Source organism: Osmerus mordax, chromosome 1 (assembly GCF_038355195.1).
Source record: "Osmerus mordax isolate fOsmMor3 chromosome 1, fOsmMor3.pri, whole genome shotgun sequence".
Classification (NCBI taxonomy): Eukaryota; Metazoa; Chordata; class Actinopteri; order Osmeriformes; family Osmeridae; genus Osmerus; species Osmerus mordax.
In genome coordinates, this window is record NC_090050.1 from 10,431,060 (window position 1) to 10,446,506 (window position 15,447).

Consider the following 15,447-nt stretch of genomic DNA (forward strand, 5'->3'; position numbering starts at 1 on the left):
CGTTGGGACAGGTGAGCGAGTGACTTGACTGCTCCGTTTGTCTCCCGACCGCGTTTCCAGATTGTCATTGTGCAGTTTGGAGGAAAACCGTTCAGCTGCTCCCCCCTGAACGCGGAGAAGTGGTTGTGGTGTGTGTTCCTCGGCCTGGGAGAGCTTGTCTGGGGACAGGTAACACAACCTCATCACACCTGGCCCCCCACACACAGCAGTAACGACACTGTGTGTCCTATCCATTTACACATCAACTACACACAGGAAGACAATGGCAAAGAAAACATACCAAATCCCTTCCCCCCTGTCTCTTTCCGCTTGTCAGGTGATAGCCAGTGTACCCAATAGCAAGCTGCGATTCCTGAGGGGGGCGGGCCGTCTGACCCGTAAGGACGAGATGCCCGAGGAGGACGTGAACGAGGACAACGAGGAAATCGACCACGCGGAGAGAGAGCTGCGTCGCGGACAGATCCTCTGGTTCCGTGGCCTCAACCGGATCCAGACCCAGGTGAATCCCCCCGGGCTGATTCCTACAGGGAGCAGGGAGGGACATACAGGCAAAGAGACCCCCTCCAGGGCCAGCTAACAGACTGACCGTTGACAAAACCGGCTGACCGACTGACTTTTCATACGGTCCATATTTTGCATGTGAATGTACTGAACGCTTTAACAGTCATTATCGTTTCCCCCTCCTAATGGTAAAGAAAAAATGAAGGAAATGGATTATCGTGGAAAAATGGGTTGTGGTAATTGCATGTGTACAGACTTCCACAGCCCCTCTGGTTTGTAGACATTGAGGACTGTGCAACAAGGTGCGGGGAGGAGCGCTCCAGGCTAGGCTGTCCTGCGCATCCTGTCTCCAGAGGGAGACGTGCTCTGAGGCTCTAGCAGCGACCCAACTCCACCCCACCTCCAGGGGCTCTGCAGGGGCCCTGGGAGGCAGGCTGCACCCCAACATGGTTCTTCTTCTCTGGCCTTCTCTGTCGACCCACGGCCTGTTCCCCCCCCCCCCTCCACACAGACCGTGACCACTGTGACAGACTTCCTGTAGGTTCTCCCTCAGCGAACCAGGCCGCGGGCTCCCGCTGTTCGACGGGTACCCTGAGAGAAGCTGACCTAGGGGCCCGTTCACCCTGCACTGGGATTGGGGGTGAGGGTGGGGTGGGGGGGGGGCTATGTCTCTGTATCTGGGCCGGGTGGACCGTGAAGAGGCGGGTCCTCCTTACTGTCGTCTAGCCTGGTGGAGTGTCCCTACCAGCCCGATGTCTTTCTGAGCTCTCCCCCCCCTCCCCCCCTGTCCTGTTCTCTCCCTCCTCTCCGCAGATCGATGTGGTGAACACGTTCAAGAGCGGCACCTCCTTTCAGGGGGCGGGGGCTCTGAGGCGCCAGTCGTCCACCACCAGCCAGAACCAGGATGTAACCAATGTTTCTAGTCCTAGTCACGTGTCCTTGTCCAATGCCCTTTCTTCTCCTACCAGTACTGCTGCTCCTACTGGCCGTGAGTCAGATCTCTGTCTGTCTACTCTGTCCGTCTGTCAGTTCCCTTCAGAGATGCCTCCCCCCCCCCCACACACACACACACACACACACACACATTGTACACAGTAACACCCAAGTAAGGACGTGCACATGTTTCAAAACGCTTTAAACACATACATCTAATTACGATTCGAGTGTGTTCAATTTAGTAGAGACAGTATGTATATGGGCCACTAAACTTAAACATGCTGGGGTATATATAACATACAACAGGGGTTCCACCAAGCAAAGCTTGGGTCTCGTTCTCTTTGTGATGCTTGTGATACCATCCTTATTCCAGCTCCGTCGATTCTGCAGAGCGCCGTGGCCACGTTCAGGGGGTGGCATTTCTGAAGTTTCTTTTTCTTGCTTTCCGCCTCATTAGTTTCCTCTTACACGTGTCAGTTTACACATTGTGGTCACCGCTCCGGGGAGAGGACCGTTGTCTCATTGTTCAATGTGTTTGTTTTTCTCAGAGTGCTAAGAGCCCTGGACAAAGGGTGCAACACACGGCGTGACATTTCAGGTTGTGAGTCCTCTGTCATTTGTCTGACAACATTGATGTGAACTAATACAACCAACTCACCAGGCTGGGTAAACATTCAAGTATAAGCCAATCACTCGCATCTCTGACTGTACCACAGAGTGTGTACTGCCTCTGCTACACGCCGATGCCTCCCATGGCTACAGAAACCTAGTGCAACTCTTCCGGGGGGGGGGGGCGGGGGGGGGGGGGGGGGGCGGGGGGAATTCTCTCTCTGCTCAGCGGTGAAGAAAGCAGTGGAGAGACGTCGTCCCCCCCTCGCTCTCCCTCATCAGTCTGTGTGTTATCTGTTGTCTGTCAGGTGTATTCGGGGCCCCCGGGGGGCTGTGCTGGGGCCACCCGTCCTGTCCCGGCTCTCTTTGCTGTCGGCCACGATAGCAATGAAGTCGCTGACTCAGCGTCGTGGCGACCGACTGTGGCTGCCCGGCCAGCCCCCTGACCCCCGCCTTGCCCCGCCCCCCCCCATCGATGTTACTCGTTCAGACATCTTGTCTCATTCGTCATTCTGCCCAGTCCAACATTATTTTATCTATGTTTTTTAGTTTTTTTTCCCTGTGCTGATATTCTTACTGAAATGATAAATAAGCAGGTCAAAGATAGGAATTCCAAAAAAATTGTGTTAGTGTTCTGTACTTTTTACAGTAATATTCAGATAAAATACTTTATTTGCCGGCCTTAAACATTGCGTTAAAAATTATATTTACTTTCCTGAATGTACAGTAGCTGATTACTGTACGGATGGTAGTTAGACCACTGGTAATCGACATGTCACATAATCACTGGGTTCATAACAAACTTATACAGATTCCACATTATACTATACAGTATATTGTCACTGATAAGAGATGCAGATTTTAACAGCACATGAAATTCTCCTTCTCTTTCATGAAACTTACCTTATTAGATTACAAAGACTAGAATAGGTTCAAGTTTGAGACATTAATGTACTATCCACCTTGAGGATAGTACTGGAAGCATCAACAACCGACAATAAAAAAAACAAACATAAATTACATAAATAATGTTGAGGAAAACATCTTGGGAAAAAAAGCATCAGGATTTAATTTGAATCAATATGAATCAATTAATCTAAACCTGTTTTTAACCGGCCGCTTTTAACCGTACAGTGTATTTGACAGTCCTTTGATACCTTGAACTGATGAACAAATCAATAAAGGGTCACAGCTCTTTGGAGGCCTATACTTGAGTGTTTACCTAGATGTGCATGGAGTTGAGCTTGCTCCAAGGAACAGACTTTTGCCAAAAATCTTGTTCTGTTGTCTAGCTGTCTGTGTGCCTGTGCTCATCACTGCAGCATTCCGTACATGGTGTTGTCTTTGTTGCATGTTCCATGTTGTGGTTACCGTTGTCCGGTTGGCTGTGTCAAGCTTTTGGTCTGCCTCCATTGGGTTGTGGAAAACACTGTGCCGTGTGGCAGCACCAAACACCCCTTTTCCCCCATCGTCCTGTTTGGACCATCCCAGCTCCCGCCCTGTGCTCTCTGTGCCCATACACAGTCTCTGTGGGTGTCCAGTCTGCTACAGCAGACTCTGTCTGTCTGTCCTCCCCATCCACCCTCATTGGTTCTCCGATATAATATCTTCCTCCTATACTGACCTACCTACCTATCTACCACGAGACCTCTCCAACCTGCATGTCTTATTTTGGTGTGAGTGCATTTGGTTATTAACGTGGCTTGTTTCTAGGTATACAGCAGATTGGACCCTACCGTATACTTACAACGAGCGTTGCCTTTTTCTTGAGTTGCTTTTGAACCATTTTGGTTGACCTTTGTGTGTGTGTGTGCGTGCGTATAATTGTGTTTCCCCACAATGTTTCAATGCACGCTAGTTGAGTGAGTAGTGTACTGTACTTGTCTCGTGAAGCAGACCACAGACTGCGGTTGAAACTCCTGTGTCCCTCCATCCCTCTGCCTCTCTCTCTCTCTCTCTCTCTCTCTCTCTCTCTCTCTCTCTCTCTCTCTCTCTCTCTCTCTCTCTCTCTCTCTCTCTCTCTCTCCAACTCAGAGGGGCCCCTCACGCCCTGACGTCGACCAGCCTGACAGAGCCTCTTACTTTGTCCTCCATTTTGTCTTCTTGTCCCAGATCCGTGTCGTGAATGCATTCCGCAGCTCCCTTTATGAAGGATTGGAAAAACCTGAATCCAGAACCTCCATTCACAACTTCATGACGCACCCTGAGTTTAGGATAGAGGACTCCACGCCCCACATCCCCCTCATCGACGATACGGACATGGAGGAGGACGCGGCGCGCCGGAAGAACTCCAGCCAGCCGTCCTCGCCCAACAAGAACAACAACGCCATCGATAGTGGCATCAACCTGACCACCGACACCAGTAAATCCGCTGCCTCCTCCAGTCCTGGAAGCCCCCTGCACAGTCTGGAGACCTCCCTCTAGCCCCTAGAGTACCCCCCCCTCCCGCCCCTCATCTTTTACCCGGAGCCTCCCTCTAGCCACAGCCCTCTAGCCCCTATAGTAGCCCCCCCCCTCCCCATCTGATACCTGGAGGTCCTCTGCACAGTGAAAGTCTCCCTCGAGCCCCCAGCCCTCAACCCCTACAGTAGCCCCCCCCCCCCCCCCCCCCCCAGCTGGCACCTGGATGGAGAAAATAATACATAATGAAAACTATACAATCAAAAAGCGCTACAATGCCAACGCACATGACCGTGTGTGTGTGTGGTGCGTGTGTGTGGTATTTGTCCTGCCAACTGGGCATAACGTGTTCTGAACTGTACCTTTAGAATCGAGAGGTGGAGGAGGTGGAGGAGGAGAAGGAGGAGGAAGATCTCTGATGAGTGACTTGGCAAACAGGACAACGTACATAAACCACCACCCCCTCTGCTCCCCTCTCTTCAGAATAACAATGACTATATTGATAATAGTTTAAATTAAATTGAAAGCATTATTATTATTATTATTATTATTATTATTGCTCCTGCATGAATGTACATTACCCAAGTTTTTATTTAAATTGTTTTACTTTTATTGGAATTATTTGATTTGATTTGGTGGAGAAATGCGGTGGACTGCTATTTTAAGACAAGCTTATCCGATTCACTGGTTTGTGAGTGTCCTGTGTGGCATGTAATTAACTGTAAAGATTTGTTTGATTAATAAATGAAAAGTGTAACAAGGTTGTAGGGCTCAACTTGCACAGTAGATTGCACCTGTTGGAAAAGAGGAACCCATAAATTATAGAATTTAATAAATATATTATATATAAATACATATAAATATATACAGTATAGAGAGAGTTTATCTTTGTTTGTTGGCATGTTGCCTTGTTTCTGCTTCAATGGCTCTATCTACTTTAACTTATTTATGTCCTAAAGAGAATGTAATTTGTTTACAAATCCCGTAGATTCTTCCTGGTTTATTTGTAGGGTTCAAAACCACACAGCAGATGTGGGTAGATGGAACATCTCCCGTCGGTGTTTTATTACAGACTGTGTGCTGGAACTTGCCTGCTATCATGTCAAATATTGTAGATATTTTTAGAGGATAACAAAAAGAAACCAAAATATAATGGGATATATAATAAATGTGGCATCTTAGTATTATACGATTGTTGGGATCAACTCTGAACGGCTTCCTTTGTTTCCAAACAGAGATCTTAAGAAGAAGGGGTTTTATTTCTTTAATTACTCTTTCTCTTTTTTTTTATTCAATGCTTGAAATTGACTTGAGGTCAGTCTCCAAACTGAGAGGGCCGTTCAGGACTTCTATGATGAACTGTCTTCTATATAAAACTGCTTGTTTAAAGGAAAATGTTTTAAATTATGTGTGACCATCAAAGGCTGCGATGGATTTATATTAGAAATTGCAAACTAAGTTATATTTGGCTTATCTGTATGGAAATCAAAAAGTTGTGTTGAAATCTTGTGATATATTGTGTTGATTATTTTTTTATTTCTTGATTTTGTTTTTCCTTAAAAGAAAGAACTTTCAGCCCCAAAAGCTGTTGGCATTTTGAACAACTAAAAAAAAAAAAAAACAACAAAATGGAATGTTGCTTTGACTCTTTTTCTATATAAAAAAGATGATCCTTTTCTGCACTATCCGGATATGAATGAAAAACTCTGTGGTGTAATTTTAGATGTGCTTTTGTGTGTTTTAACCAAGCTTGTCTTCCTGCTGTCACTCAATATACTCACGCATCTCAACAGTATTCACTAGTTGTTAACTATTTATTGTGCTTTGAAAATGAGAGGTTATCAGAGAAGCGGATATGGAAGGCACGTCCACACTCTAAAGACACATGGATAGCAATGTCCCTGAAATCCTACTGTACTAGTATTGTTATTTCTATAACCAATTGGGAACCTTGAAAAGCATGATGTAAAATGCTCAATATGCAAGTGAAACCAATCCAGTTTTCTACTCTAAATCCTATATCTCAAATTTGTTTTCTCTTTTTCTCGTGTCATTTATTGAGCAGATCTTTCATCACGAGAGGGTGCACGAGCGTCAGCAGTTAGCTTAGGCCTGTGTAAAAGCTAATGGACCATTTTAGGTATCTCTTTATTTAATGCTGAAATGATCTGGATCCTGCCGTTGCTTAGATTCTTTTCCCTTGACGTTTTACCTTGGCGTTGTGTTCTGTAAGCATTGTTTTCTTTTTTTCCAAACGACTTCAGCCAACATTCTCATAGCATTTTCACATTCACACAACATTCAACTTTAAGACGATAACCAGTGAACCAGTAGAGTATTCTTTGTAAATAGAGGAACAGTCCTCCATGCAAGTCCTGTGTGAAACAGAAACTCTCGTGACTCCTCTAGACTCCAAGCTCTCATCCCGGAGGTCATAGTTCAGTGGTCATGTCAGCCTCATCATCACCACAGGTTTTACTGCCAGCTCACTTGTCTGTCCAGTCTCGGGCACTCGCATCGCTGTTCCATCGAAACGACTACAAAATGGAAACAAACAAATAAATAACGATGATGATGAAAATGATGATGATGACGATATTAATAATGATACTTCTTGCAATATATCACCTGCTTCTATGTACTGTACTTAGCAGCATGCATTTTTTTGTGGAACAAAGAAAATGAGAGATGCCAACAGAAAATGTGGCATTCGAGCCATCTATGGGTAAATGATGTGTTCATCCATCTTGTTTTTATGAATTTTTTTATCTATACAATAATTGTAAATAAAGAACTCAATGTCTTTGTTCATTTAATACTATGCAAAAAGTCATGCTTTCTGATTGTTACCCATTCCTCCTAGAGTGTGTTGCCGGAATGTTTGTGGTCTCAAAAGTCAGTTAACAATGTGATGTAAATTATTTTCTAGCTTGACGAACGTTATATGATGAACTGTGACTCTTGCTGCTTAACTGTCCCATTACCCAAACTCCAGACAGGAGCGCAAGTGAAAAACATAATAAACAAAAAATGAAAAAGCACTAAATAAATTTCCCAGAGCAGCATGACCCAGAATGGTGTCTATTGACCCGTGTGGCGTCTGTGTTTCCTTTGGTCTTCAGCACCAGTCTCTGAGCAGAGAGACCTGTCCTCTGCTAACTGTACCACTATGCACATGTGCTACAATATCACTGCAAAGCGAGGGAGGTCCACGGCAATGGATGGATACACCTCGCCTCGTATATCCATCCATTCGTTCCTACTTTTCAGGAAAAGATGTCTGGAGAACACACAGCTACTGTTCTTTCCTCTGGTGACCACACAGTCAGTCCCATTTCCTTTTAAGGATCCATGCTATCAGCTTGGTTATGCCCTGTACATTTAAACCCCAGCCTGTCCATGTGCAGTGATTAACAAGGGATTTGGTGTTGATTTGGAGTATCTACATTGTAGTAGTTCTCTATAACAGACACCAGGGGGAGCTATATGATGATATTTGGAGCCATTTGCAATGTTCAGATCATCAGTACACTGGTTTGTGAAATAGGCAATGACGGTGTTAAAGGCCAACAAAGATTTTTATTGTAGCAAATTCTTTCAAAGCTGTACTCTGAAAATGAAACACTATTAGGCCACAGTGCCCCTGAGATGCTATGATTTCGTTTTCCACAGATACTGGTTCCGTCAGAGCTAATGTCAGACACGTATGAGAAGGTAACCTCCTCCCATGTAAACCTGCCCTTGATTAGACCACTGGTCCTATCATGTAGCTGCAGAGGAGTCATAATGTTTCCAGTTCAGTGTGGATTTCAGCATGATCGTCTCACAACAATCAACAGTTCCAATGTGTGTTTTTCAAATTGCAGTAGTAGATGAAGCCACATGATAGCTAATGAGGTGGTTGAGCATGTTTTCCCCTCCAGCAGAGTCAGGATGAGATGTGCAGACAGAAAGGCAGGCAGATAGACAAACAAACAGATGGGCTGATGATAGTATCTGACTTGGCTTCGAGCGTCGACCTTCAGTAACACTGTGTCCTGGTCATAAATGACAGACAAAACAACGAGTTGTGAGAAAAGCACAGTCCCAAACAGGTGTATTTGGAAGGAACCTGACTGGATAATAAGAATAACCCTAAATGTTCAACAACGTCCATCTCTACGGTGTGAGAGTGTTTCATTGGGATGATTCTGCTTGTGCTCACAGTTTGCTCTTTAGTTTCTGTGGGAAAGTGGATTCTCTCTGCTCCAGGGATTTACTGGGTGTCAACACGTTTTGTTGACTTTGAGAGGTGAAAATTAGCTCGCAACCAAATGTATGTCAATAAAGCTGTTGTCTTTGTACAAAGGGACCATGAGGAAGGCTGGGGAAGGTGTTGCAGTTGAGAATGTCCTCTCAAACAAACTAGCATCCCTGACTTTCAGACGATCCATACAAAATAAAAGGACAAGAAGGATGAGTTACCAAGACAAGTGTTTTCACGTTTAACTGACACCTAATACAATTTGAGACAGTTGAATTGAAATTGAAGAAGTGGCACAGAGAGCATTGGCAGATAAAGGCTTGCCGACGTCAGGAATGTGGCATTAGCATGCGGTGATGTGCCTGGTACGGCTGATGAATATTGAGTGGGCTCCCACAGCCCTGCTCAGATTAATCCAGAATGAATTCAGGTCCATGCGCCGGCTGATTTCCCCAAAGAATGGCCCTCTATTGGGACCCAGTTGAATCATGCTGCTTTCCTTTCAGGGAATAGAGGTGGAGGTAATTGACAGTCCTTTAGAAACAGCCAACACTGGTGGAGTTTTTATTTTTTTAAGGATTGATTTTGAAATTACTTTGCCCCTGGGTCCTTAAAGATGGTAGAAGAAAAGCAGTCTTTAGTAATTGTTCTAATGGGATCAGAGTACCTATGGTTTCTGTTGGGAGAGAATGGGTTTGGGAATGACATGGGAATCTTAGGGAGAAAACCACACACACACACAGACACACACATGAGTTCTCATTTTAACTCACTCAAAAACATTTGATGAATGATATAGATTATGGTAAGTGGTCAAAGGGCCCCCATGTGGTTTTCCCTTCCCATGTTAGTATGAGGATAACCTCAGTAGCGGGCCTCGGGGTGAAACTCTCTGACTAACACTGTCACTTAACTGTTGTAGAGGTCAAACCCACACATAGGGAGGGCTTTGAATGTGGAATACCGAGGTCACAGAACGCCACCGCAACATAAACACACCTTTTTGTCATCTAATTCTGTGACAAAGTGTGTCGCTGAAGGGTGAGTAAGATGACCTCTTTCCATTTGTCACCGTTAGTGGGATTAAGTTCAAACTCGTACGGTTCTATGTACAAATGTGATGTGGGGTTCAGATGTGTTATGCTGGGCAGCCTGTCTCTGAAACGGTTGTTGAAGCCGATCACATCAGTTTACGACGACAAAATCTAGAGCATTCTGTGCATTCCAATACAGTATTTACATGTTACTTTTAGACCTTGACATTGAAGTCTTGGTTTGGAGTCAAAATATCAAAGGGCAAGGGGTCAATCTACATATTTCTTTATAATGCAAAGTTCACTTGCACGCCCTTACAATACCTCTGTACTATAGACATCAAAGATGTGCAGTTCTCCTCTCATGCACAGGACAGCAAGAGGGGGAGATCAAATGAAGCTGGTTAGGCTTGACTATTCACTCACAGCTGTGTCTGCTCATTTGTACAAGGATGCCATACTATTTGTTTTTGCTTTCCACTTCCTGTTGCCGCAAAAAGCTCCCATTGGCAGCAGCTCCATGATAAATCCTGCTTTTCTTCTGCCTCTACAAACAACATTCAGCTGCTCCTCTACATGACTAATGAGTCAATGAGCCTCTGGTCCTTTGGGCACCATGAAATATTACTTTCCTGAGAAATAGGAAAAGATTGAATTATTTTCTATCCGTTCACGAAACCATGCCAGCTGAATACGGTTAGTAGTTTCACCTGTAGGAATAACGAGACTGGATAAACGGAAGATCGAATGAATGAGGGACTCAGGTGTGTCATGGATGTGACTGACTGGTGATCTGGTGTGTTGTCCAGAGAAGATAGGTGACAGTAATGGTGTGGTCTTCTCCTTTCAAACATGGACTCTAACCCTATTTATTGACATGCTATTACTTGTAATACTTAGATTTTATTTCCTTGTACATGCCAGGAAGGGTCATACAAACCATATCTAATAACAAGCATCATGCCATGGTAGACTTTTTATTGATAAACCAAGACATACCACTGTTCCCACAGTGAAAACATATTTCTTTTGACAGGCACATAATGCACTGTAGGGTACAATGTAATTCTAAAATAACCTTAAACCAATGAAGAATTGCTTGAGAAGAAAGAGTATTATGCATCATTATCAGACAAACTTTCAGCCATAAAAAAATGCATTTAAACATAGAAAAGACCACTGGAACATATTAATCAGTTAGCTACTGCCTACATCACGATGAATACCACCATGATAACAGATTATCTCTATGACACCTATTGAAGCTGCATGTCTATCCAATATTACCAGAAGAAGAGCAGTATATTAATGGGTTTATTTGAATTATTAATTAAATGTACATAATCTGAGTGTACATAAATTCCGTCCCGCAGTACATAAAGGACCATCTCTTGTTGTCTGTTGCCAGTTGACAGAACCTGCTTTTGGGAAGGTCAGTAGATTCCTCGCATGGAACGGTCTAGACAGCTGATGTCCAGGCGTTCCTCCAGTGGACAGGCTGCTTCCCTGACTCTATAATGAGCTACCCACTCAGGGCTTGTCTCAGCATGTCCCCTCGGACAACACTGGACGACGGCCAATACGTTCATCTTGTCTTCCCTCTGGCTACGGCCGAACAATGACTACTCACTGTTGGCAGCAGGAGATACTGGAAACTGGACATCTTGTCGTTTGCTGAATGGCTGCCTAACAGAGTAGGGTCGGGCCTACATCATTTTTTGGTATGAGGACTGAGGGCCCTACGAATTACGGGTTACTGGTCACTGAGGCGAAATTGACTGTATTGCAGTCAGTGTTTCCAAGCCACTTCATTCATTTATAAGAAACTTCATTCTCCTTTCTCTGCCCTGGCAAATCCTCCTTCATGTATTTGAGGTCATCTCCCAGGTAATAAAGAAGTGAATGTCTTGTTCCTTCCCCGGTAACAAGATGTGTCCTAAAGAGATAACACTGGGTAATGTGGGTAATGGTGCCACAGAAAAATCATTTGCCAGCAACCACCCCCACACACGGACGCACAAACACACTCCTGCATGCATGCACACACACACACACACACACACCCACGCACACACACAAGCTATCCCCACATGACCGGTAAGGGAGACAGGTTTTTGATTGCTGTCACACCTTCCACCACAATGGTAATGGCTTTCTTACCACTGAGTGTGCTTTTAGCCCTCTCATTTCACTTTGTGAATTGGGAAGTGTCAACCTCATAAACGAAATGACAGACTCAGAAGAGGAAGACACAGGGCCACATTTCCTGCCTTAATAAAGTGCCAATCTACAGAGAGGCAGAGATGAGAAGGGGAAATTTGATCGATTGCAACAGGCCCCTCAGTCCAGAGACAGCAGACCACCAACCACCCAAGCAGCACTTCCTGTTTATCTTCATTAGTCTTGTCCAACGCTTCCAGGAACCACTAATAGCTCATGCATCAAAATACATTTGACAGCTCAGCTCGGAGATTGAGATCTATGAATGTTTAACTGCATAATTGCACATCAGTTATCCCACTTGTGAAGTATTCCCAAGGTGGAATACTGACAGAATTTCTAATTAAAACACTCAGAATGCCTTGCTGCCAGTATCATTGAAATATGATACTGGCAGCAATGGCATGATTTCAATAAATCCATTGAAAACCATTCGTAAGTCACTTAGTAACTACCGGTATATTTGGAGACTCTAATGTCCTCAAAAGTTGCCCTCACATAATATTGGCTAATGAGACTTCATCAACAGTTCATCACAAGGACTTGGCTACCATGGCCAACCCATCCGACCACTGATGATTGACTTGTGAGATCTGCTAACCACCAACATCAAAGCATATTCCTCAATCATCTGTTACTGGCTTTCGAGGTACTCTCAACATCCCAATCACTTCAAAAAGCCTATCCTAACCATACTTATGCTCATGTACACTAAGTCACACTGTTTGTTGGCAAATGTTTTTGCTACAAATATGCATCATTCTTGATTTATAAGTTGAACCTTATTGTCATGTTATATCTGTGGCAAATAATTTCTGAATTACAATATTTCCCAATTCCCCCCCAAAATCATATATCCACGCATTACTATCGAGCTTTCCCTTTGCACCCTTTACACTCCATTTATTTCTCTCTTTCCTCCCCAACACTCTCTCACTTTCTCTCTCTCTCTCTCTCTCTCTCTCTCTCTCTTTCTTCTTTCTCCTTCTCCCACACAACGGTGAAGAATGAGCTTACACAAGGGCCAGTTATATTCCCCTCCCTGGAACTAACATTACCATAGAGTCTCCTGCTGTTTGTATTGCTTAACCTTGTTTTCAACTTTGTATCTTTCCAACCATTTCGAAAAGCTGCTTTGCATGCTTAGCAAGGGGCCACCTTTTATGTGTCACAGTCTATGGTGATGTATGTGCGGTTTGACTTTCCTTCAGACACAGATATGTCGGGGGGGGCACAGTCTCACTTGTTTGACCCCCTCAATTCATTCTATAGAAAGTCAGAATAGTACATTTTCTAAAGCGCAGACAACATAACACAAGAACAAAATAACTCCAAAAACTTCCAAAACGTTTTGGGAATCTTTTTCCATCTTCACTAATGCCCGGTTCTCTGACAGCTGACATATTCTGATATTCCGTGGTTCAGTGACGTGAGGATATCCACCTTTAAATGAGGTGAGAGTGTTTGGCTGTCTCTGCCCCGAGGCTGGGCAGAGGGGGCCATTTTAATATGCAGCCCTATCCCACTAGTGTTCACGGTTCCCTTGGCATCTTCCACCCTAACTTGGCATGGCTGCACTTACTTGTGGGTGGTCTGTTTGCTATCCACTCAACACTCTCTTTGGCAGAGGGATGCCATTGGCTCCTCTGCAGATGGAAACGGGAAGGTGGGGTCCGTGTGTGACACTTGGTGAATACTTCATGAGAGGCGGTTCACCAGGCTGGCCTCTGCTGTTTGTTGAAGCTGGGTTTGGGCTTGTATCGCCACTGTCTTTGTCCCCCGTTTCCTCTCTCTCTTTGTCTCCACATTTGCTTTTTTACATAGATTTCTGAATTAATTCAGGCCTAAAGCATCTTTGTGAAGTGGCCGATGCTTGATTGTTCTGGAAGATGTCTCGTTGATTTAGAGGGACAAATTGAAAGTCGTGTCAGCCAGTTGACTGACATCTTCATCAAGTTCAGCTGCTGGTTTCATACACTATGCATAAGAGAATGCGGGGTGAGAATTATTGAATCTGTTTACAACAACTCTTTCCTCTTCTTTCCTGGGCTCTATGTTGATAATAATTGATAACATGAGTTTCATACGAAAAGGGGTATTGTTTTAATTCTCACTGCAAGTGGATTGTAATTGTCATGTGATAACTTTAACTTGAAAAAGGTGAAGCACTATAAACATGGTTTTAACCTACAATCCCATAACTAACAGAAATCAGTGATGAATGCCTTTTATGCAGTAATACATCAAACACTGATATGCTGTTTAACTTCAAATCTGGTACAGAAATGTTGTGAGCTGTAATATTTATAAATGAGTGATAATCTGTGAAGACATGCAGAGACAACACACTCTGCCCCAAAACCTCCTTCTCGAGTACCTCGTAAAAGAGTGATGACAGGTATCCTAGCAACGCTTCAGTCTAGCATCCTGACTGGACAGCGATGAGGCTCTCTCCCTCAGGCATCCAGCAGCCAATGGGAACACAGCGGAAGAGGAAGAAGACCTTTACTGTCATGCTAACAGGTGTTGTAGATTCTCAGAACACCACCCGTGTCTGCTTGGAATGTGTCATGAGCCCAAAACACCAGCTTGACAACAAAGCAACAACGTGTACCTGCCATTGGTAGATTTGCATCGATTTTATCCAGGTTTGTCTTTGACAAAATACAAAGTTGACTTATTGCAGGAACTTAAATGATACAAAATCATATATTTTCACCTTAATGACACAATGACACTTAAGGTGCATTAAAGAAAGAAATGTTAACCCCTAAACTACGGTATTATAGGATGGAAATAGTTAAGATTTGTAGGAGTGTAAAATGTTACTATAAGAAATAATAGAGGCTTGTGTTAGTGACAGAGGTTCAGTGAGTGCCTGCCAGCGACTCTGGTGGCCATACTTCTCATGCAGAACACTTCCTTTAACTTCTAATGACTACTGACCCTTATGTGAGGAGATGTTTACAGAGCAGGACACTCATTCACCACCCCTGGGAGTTCCCATTGCATTCAGTCTGCCCAGTTAGGAAACTGCATGATTAACTACTCTATGAACAATTGTAAAAAGTCATTAAGTCATAACACACCTTTGTACAGCAACAGCATGAAGTTATTAGACATTATGATTAAGTTGCTCATACATCATCTCTGTGAAAAAAAGTTGTTAGGAGTTTGAGATATCAGTCACTCCAATGAGTGTAGTGTGACTTTTCAAAGGCATGAAAGGTTTGTTTTGGTATGCTGTATGCAGAACCCCCAGAGCCCAAGTGCCTACAAAGAGACCACAAAAGAAACGAGACCAGTGACATCAATTCATAAATCAACGGTCCAGTTCTGTTCTTTGAAGATTAAGCCGGACCTTCTACAGACCCCTGGCATAAGGTAAAACACAAATACTATTTCAACTTCAAAATGTGTTAAGGAAATCTGATTCATAAAGCATTTATTTACAGGTGAGTATAGTTGCAGTCTTCATTATGCTACGAGACTTCAGCAAATTTT

At 44.0% G+C, this 15,447-nt stretch overlaps 1 protein-coding gene across 6 annotated transcripts in view; it reads left to right on the forward strand.

The window, feature by feature from the left end:
• atp2b2 (ATPase plasma membrane Ca2+ transporting 2) overlaps positions 1–7,249 on the forward strand; it is a 70,489-nt gene extending 63,240 nt beyond the window's left edge. For 3 of the 6 annotated variants that reach the window (XM_067246840.1, XM_067246832.1, XM_067246848.1), the window contains exons 20-24: positions 61–168; positions 317–499; positions 1,315–1,489; positions 1,986–2,035; positions 4,159–4,173. In XM_067246840.1, coding sequence (XP_067102941.1) covers positions 61–168; positions 317–499; positions 1,315–1,489; positions 1,986–1,993 — 474 coding nt within the window. In that variant the 3' untranslated portion in view covers positions 1,994–2,035; positions 4,159–4,173. Of the gene's footprint in view, positions 1–60; positions 169–316; positions 500–1,314; positions 1,490–1,985; positions 2,039–4,158 lie in introns of all 6 variants that reach the window. The other 3 variants (XM_067246865.1, XM_067246857.1, XM_067246872.1) reach the window with 3 other exon arrangements.
• Positions 7,250–15,447: the final 8,198 nt, after the last annotated feature.